Here is a 7,485-nt window from a genome sequence, read left to right as displayed (position 1 = left end):
CAGTACCGATTGACGACTGATTGATTGTTTCGAGACGAAATTGCTGCACCTTGCTGCCGTGTGTTTGTGTGAGTGATGGGTGAGAGGGACCACCTTGAAACGTTGTCGCTGCCGAACATGGGAAAGGTTCACCTTTGGTTCCCTCGCTTCTCCGGCCCGCATGGCTGGAGGGATATGATCTTGGCCTCGGTCAAGAACAGGGTCAAACGCGTGCCCGAGGTGCGAAAAAAAAGGCTGCCTGAATGTTGGGAAGGTAGCTAATAACCCCAACCCTGGTTTGCTGAGTGCCAACCCAGTTCGAAGGGAAGTAAAATGAAAGTAAGACATTCGGGTTTAGGTTTTGTAGGCTGCCTTTTCGCGGTTTCCCGCCGTTCTGGTGCGAAAAGGTCTAGAAAGAGCTGACGTTCAAAGTCAAGAAAGAGAATTGAATTTTCAATTGAGTTTTTATGTGTATTTATAGTGCTTAGTAGTATCAATTAATTCAATTTCCATGCATCATAAAGCATGATTGTACTTAGTAATTCTGGTTCTTGCTGGCTGTGGTTTGGTGCAGAGTGAATTTTAGTTTGGAGTTCTCGTTGTAATTGTTCTCATTGTTATGACTTAAGGATGAGTAATACTTTTCTTGAGAAATATGCATATATCTCCCTGTAAAAATATTCCTATCCTCAAATCATTCTCTCAGGCAAGCTGTTGTACTACATATCACTAGGTTCTTGAAAGCTTTCTTTGTTTTTATTTCACAATTAGTTTTTCATCGTTTGACGAATCACAGCTCATTATTATGTCTTTCTAATGAATTGAGTGTTGTTTAATTCACTTTGATTTGGTTTGACTTGTTTCGATATTTATTTTATTTATTTACAAATGATTATCACGGTACAGTGCCGTATTGTCAACAGCGCTTTTGTTGGATAAATTTTATGATCTTACTGATAAGGCACTTCCTACTTGTTCTTTGCCTTATTTCGGGCATACCCGGTTGACTTGTTTCGTTCATTTGAGCAATAATTTAAAACACGGTTACTCGTTAATGTACGATTAACAGTTTCCCATTTATTCTTCTTCTTGGCTCAACGAGCTCTAGGGACACGCCAGCCATGGTTAGACAGTCCTCACTACGGAGGGATGGTTCGGATCAGATTTGAATCCCGGTCCTGCCGTTTGTAGACCGGCGTCGCTGTCGCCTGTACCACCGCGACAGCTTCATTCTTTCATTTATTATTACGGGCATTCCCATTTATTATTTATTTATATAAGTTATACAATTCAATTGATTGGTGTCATTAATTGTTCTTTTTGCATAATAAATAATAATACTGTTATTTTTCTTGGAACAATAATTAATACACGTTTTCTTTTTTTTTTCGTTTGTTCATGAAGAACAAGTATTGCTGTTTATATTTAATAAAATAATAATTTATATAATTTTCTTTTCTTTCTATCTTTCACAAGTTAAACTTAATGAGGTATGGAGGCATTTTGTTTCATTAATAAGTGCTTTACATTTATCCAAGTGCTGATATAATAAATAAATCTAGCAACAATTACGAATTTTTATTTCTGATTCTTATAATTGCATTAGTTTGAACTAATCTTTTGTTGCTTAATACTGTTTGTTGTTTTGTATATTGTATTTATTTGTTACTTTTGAAATTCATTCAGTGCTTGAAATAGTTCAAGTTAAATAGCTATTTGTTCAACATTTGTTGATGGTGAAGTAGATTGTTTTCTTACATGTGTCATAACACTTTCTGTCATACAATGAATTCGCTTTCTCTTGCTCAATCACCCCAAACTCACAAGGAACTAGCTTGTAAGCTCTAAACTTGAACGTATAAGCTTACCTTGCGCCGCCAGTGACCATGCCAAAGGTTCGCTACCATTTTTGCCCATCAGGTTCAAGGTTAGGTTCGGTATCATACCATATGGGCTTGCTTCTTGTAATTCCGTTCCGTACCAAGCGACCGGCTGATTTCAGGGTTCCTCAGGTGGAACGGAAGCCTTCGACTGACCAACTTTACAACGGAAAGACGGAAGGCTTCCTAGGCAGTGTTCGAACTTGAGAAACACGTTAACACATGTTTGGCAGGTGGTTTGTACCGGTTGAGGTAGCTTGCCGTACATGGAAAGTACCAAGCTCGTTAGATAATGCTTATGAAATAATTTCTTTTACTGGCAGAAAAGAAGAGTGTAGCCATTTGTAACTTTAATTTATTTATTTAATTATTTATTAATAATAATTGTTCTGTATAATACTAATTAACTAATATGAAACAATAAGACTACTTCAAGGGGGCACTTACAGCCAGTTGTATTTTAAATAAATGATAAAATTGTTTAATTTTACTGAATATTGATGGTACGACGTCGTATTGCCATCAATTTTAGAATCATTGTAATGATTATTGCTGACATGCTGATATAAATAGTTTGATTATGGGTTAAAATGTTATAAATCAAGTGTTCTTCTGTTAAAAAAAAATTATATAAAACGTTTGACCAAATATATCAACAAATACTATTGCACATTAAACCTGTTTAGTTTATATTTACTTAATGACTTGATGTATGTTGTTGATAATTTGAGAGAGCCTTTATTGGGCGATGTTTTGCACACCGAATTCAACAAATTGCGTATTCAGTTAAATGTTGGCCGCGTTTGTGTTAAGGTCAAGGATTTTATTAAGATTCGTAGACTCAGAATTCGCCTTTTGGGCACAATCTAACGGTCCGAATGCTCATATGGCAATATCCTGGTAGGGTTGCATCATTCTTCTTAGAATGAGTGGGAACGAACTTCTAACGTCGTTACATTCTTTACGAGTCCTGCTGGGTACAAATCACCCTTCACTATTTGATAGATTGCACAGTGAAAAAGGTCTTATGAAATAAGACAATCTGTGGAGCAACTCAATGCGCTTCATTCTATAACCATTCAGATGATGCGAAGAAAGAAGTTACATTCTTATCATGAAGCATTGATAAGGAATACAGTCTGGCTAGTGCCGTAAGAAGAATTAAAAAAAATTAAATAAAATCTAGCAAAAATGAATGAAGTCCAATGCCTCAAACTCTTTATACACTAATCGTATCATCAAACCATTTGCATGGAAAACTTTGCAAATTATTGGCACAAAGACTGCCAATCACGAGACTTAGCTATCAAAATTAGATCTTAATTAACCTTTAAATCTGCGGGTCAATGCAACCACCACCTTTGGCCTGTGAAGCGTAACCACAACTTGAGCCAAACCCCCAGCCGGTTTTAACGGTGGAATGCTAAGCCGGGCACGCTAAGAAGCCGGCTAGACAACGATCAAGATTGGCGCGCAAGCTTCCGTAAGGTAAGCCGAAAAAAAAATCGTAAAAAGTTCGATTGGCACAGCAAACGGTGTGTGCCCTTGCTGTCGGTGCTGTTCCCCACCACGAGCAGATACCAGAGCAGGTCGGAGCGTGATGGCAACGATTCGGCGATTCAGTGGATTGCAGACTGACCTAACCTTGCAATCGTAATCCATTGGCCGAATTATGCCGGTGGTTTGGTGACTGTCCTCTACCGATCGTGCTGATGGCTGAATGTTTGCAAATTTTCTACACTTTTTTGTTCGATTTGTCACCCAACAGTGTGAAGGTAATGCGTGTTGTGTGCAGAAATAGGTTGATTGCAGTGTAAAGGTTAGACGTCTCGGTGCTAGAGGTGCCAGTGGTTTGGCGAAGGTCGTAACCTTGCATGTTGCAGTTACGGGAGATTGAATCGAATAGATTAAGAATATTGGTGTTTAAGAAGTGTCTGCAAAAGCTCGCAAAAAAGCTTTTTCGCAAGTTCATTCATTTTCTGGTTGGACTCTTCTAGATTGTCGGATTTTTTGGTGGTTACGGCACTTACGATTATCGAAAACTAATCAACTAAGCTTCCGGATTTCAATGTTAACATTTGTTATGTTCTTGTAAACGACGGACACACACAATATTACTTAACATTTACACAAGCTCTAAACACTCTGAAAACCCTCGTTCATGCTTTAATACTGGCCTTTCAACAGTACACTATACTGCAGACATACACTACACACTATGAACATTGACTGTTTAGTCTAAGGACCGCGACTGCTGATTTCGTATACCGTAATACTTACCTCTACACCTACCGCAGCTCTGGACTGCTTCAGCTAGGGGCCTCTCTGAGATCGAGGCCTCCCGCAGTTGCTAGGTTTGCTCATCGTTAAAGGCACCAGTGCACTTCGGCGGAACGATCCGTATGGGACTTGAACCCTGATCTGATCGTGTGAAGATAGGCGCCGTTTACGCCTAGACTACCGATTCGCCTCAGTGCATGCCGAGATTAAATGTCGGTCAAGCCCAGTAATCGGATGCAAGAGGTCACTGGGACGGTGTATCCGAGGAAACATTTATGAACTACTGTCAGTGTTTCCTCAAGGATGTGAGCCACGGAAGATTTCAAAATGAGAATATCACGTTCTCATGAGTGTTTGTGAAATTTTCTCGCTTTGTAATAGCTTTTTTGAAAATATTTGGTTAGAATTTTAGGTCGGAGGTGTCATCTGTCCGTGAATTTTTTAACATTACCGAAGCCATCATCATTAAAAAGGTTAGTGATTTTTCAAGATTAACGGTAAATTTGGGAACGATAGGAATTTCAAACTATGTACATATATTATGCAGATTGTGCAGTTTATTATTCAGCATGACGGTCATTTTACGGCGTATTTTGCTAGACTTTTTCGTATGGGATTCTCATCAGTTCTTCTATTATGAGTATGTATAGAGATTTTTGTTTGAATTTATGCACCAGGATCCAACAAAGTGAACCCGTGATGACCGAAAATTGAAACTCTCAATTTATTTTATTCATATATTAAGATATTAAACGCCAAGTACATCGCTTTACATTGAATATTTGAATTATTGAATACTTGAATTCATTCTTTTCATGCGGCTCGCGAATTTCTTTTTCTGCATACTGTGTGAACGGCAAGAGAAAAAGAGTTCGACACCACTGAACTAAAGATTTGTAAAGCAATGCACCAAAATGTCAAAATCTGACAGCTGTTCCAATTTTGTTCGTGTTGCGACATGATGCAATCCGACAAGATTGTGTCGGCAAGCGAAAAGTCAACTTTGTGAGCAATCTAGTGCCTTGTGCCTCAGTGTTCGAATAAAAATTAATAAGCAAGCTTCAAAGTACAAATTTACACCCGTTGTACCGTAATTTCAACATGAGTAAGAGAAAGGCATTCGAAAGAAAGGAATTTTTACAAGCGATCCTGGTCATCGATTCCCACAACGATGATTTTCAACCGTTTACGAGCACAAAACCATTGGTAAGAGAATTTGTGACCATGTACCACGCTAGCTGGCCGGATTATTTCGTAAGAAGCTCATTGTAAAATAGAACCAATTTTCCATTTAGGCATTGCTTCCAATAGCAAACGTACCATTGATTGAGTATTCGCTTGAAGTCCTCAATCGTAATGGAGTCCATGAAGTGATCGTGTTCTGCAGCAACCATATCGATCAGGTGAAACGCTACTTATACCAGCGCCAGGACGCTCGTTGCACGTGGTCGCTTAGCATGAAGGTTTTGATTGTTAGTTCGGAATCGTGTAACAGTCTCGGGGAGGTATTGCGCGACCTGTACGCTCGGAACACGATACGTGGTAATGTGTTACTGCTCGGGGTGGACAGCGTAACAAATGCGGACCTCAGCGCCCTGCTTGCCGAACACAAACGGCTCTTGAAGTTGGATCGCGGTGCCATTATGACGGTGGTGTATAAGGAAGGCTTGCAAGGGATGCGCACCGGTAATGAGGTGATGGTAGCGATGGAACCAGCAACACGCCGGCTACTGCACCACCAGCGCCTAGCGCACCGGGAGAAGGAACGGAAGTTCGAGGTCCCTTTGGAAGTATTTCTCGACAATCGCAATGTGATCGTGTGTCATGGTTTGCTTGATCCGCAGATTGCCGTGTGCAGTCCTGCCGCACTATCACTGTTTTCGGACAACTTTGACTTCCTATCAAGGGATGATTTTGTTCACAGTGTGCTGAATAACGAGGACATTCTAAATAGCCGGATCTACGTGGCTAAATTAGCCAGGGAAGAGTATGCGATGCGCGTTAACAACTGGCAGAGCTATCATCTGGTCAGTTTGGATGTGATCAATCGATGGCTCTACCCGATGGTACCGGACATGACCATCAACGAGTTCCGACAGCAGTACAAACTGTCTCGTAACAATGTTTATCGTCATCGGAACGTTCGTTTGGGCAAGTCGTGCGAGCTCGATGGTGATCTGGTGATGGGCGAAGCCAGTGAAATCCAGGAAGGTACGTATCTACGGCAATCGGTTATTGGACGTGGTTGCCGGATCGGACAGAATTGCCGGATCGTGAATAGTTTCTTGATGGAGGGAGCTATTGTAGGGGATGGCACCGTGCTAAGTCACTGTGTGTTGGGTTCGGACGTAAAGGTCGGTGACGGGTGTACTATCAATCCGGGTACGGTGTTGGGTGAAGGTGTGGAAATACCGGATCAAATGAACGTGCCTGGATCGCTCCTGCTGCAAGCCAATGAATCTTACTACAACGAGTATAGCACTCAAGCACAGAAGATATCCGATCGGGCATACATTTTGCCAATGATGGAAGCAAATGATAGTGATTCGGACGAAGAGAAGGATAAAATAACAGAGCGGGCATTTCATCAACCGATCGCGATTTCACAGCTTCCGCAACGCTATCCAGCCTCCGTGTACGAACCGTCGGATGATGAAGATGATACCAGTGGGCTAGCGTGTCCAGTGTCCGATGATGACGACATTTTCCTGTCCGAGATAATGGAATCGCTCCAACGTGGACTCTCTGGCTGTACCAATCCTGAGTATATGATACTGGAGATAAATTCATCCCGATACGCCTACAATATGACGCTGGAAGAGGTTACCTATTACGTAGTAAAGACAATACTACAGATCATGCTACAACAGGATGGTGTCGCAACGAACATGATCGGTACGTTCAACCGACTGTTCGCATACTTCGGTGGCGTCTTCCGGAACTACATTCGCGACCATGTGGCTATGATGAACTGTCTGAAGGCGTTTGAGGACATGTGCCCGGTGAGTGAGACGGTGCGGATGAACATAGTTCAACTGGTGCACTATCTGTACCAGAAGAATATTCTTGATGAGGGTGTAATTATCGACTGGTACGTAGGGTTGGAGGATACAGCGATCAAAACCAGGCTTTCGAAGTTAGTAAATTGGTTAAAGGAATGTACTGTAGAGTACTGTTGACTGATGATAAAAAAGGAGCCTGGTAGATCTATAGTAACTAGAATCAGGAACAGGACCTTTGTTATTATTTTACGAACAATCAAATGGTTTTTGATTTTGAAATGGCATTGGAAAATAAATCTTTACACGTAATTGATAAGATTGTTGGTAACATATGCATCTGTTAA

The 7,485-nt window shown here is 40.9% G+C and overlaps 1 protein-coding gene across 1 annotated transcript; it reads left to right on the top strand.

The window, feature by feature from the left end:
- Window positions 1–5,228: 5,228 nt before the first annotated feature.
- Window positions 5,229–7,318, top strand: LOC126560831 (translation initiation factor eIF-2B subunit epsilon-like). Its single transcript, XM_050216780.1, has 2 exons — window positions 5,229–5,345; window positions 5,435–7,318. The coding sequence occupies exons 1-2, from the start codon at window positions 5,241–5,243 to the stop codon at window positions 7,316–7,318; spliced, it is 1,989 nt and encodes a 662-aa protein (XP_050072737.1). The 5' UTR covers window positions 5,229–5,240.
- The last annotated feature ends 167 nt before the right edge of the window (window positions 7,319–7,485 follow it).

The sequence above is a fragment of the Anopheles maculipalpis genome, chromosome 3RL (genome assembly GCF_943734695.1).
Source record: "Anopheles maculipalpis chromosome 3RL, idAnoMacuDA_375_x, whole genome shotgun sequence".
Taxonomy (NCBI): domain Eukaryota; kingdom Metazoa; phylum Arthropoda; class Insecta; order Diptera; family Culicidae; genus Anopheles; species Anopheles maculipalpis.
Note: the sequence above shows the minus strand (reverse complement) of the source record. Positions and strands in the feature narration are given on the sequence as shown.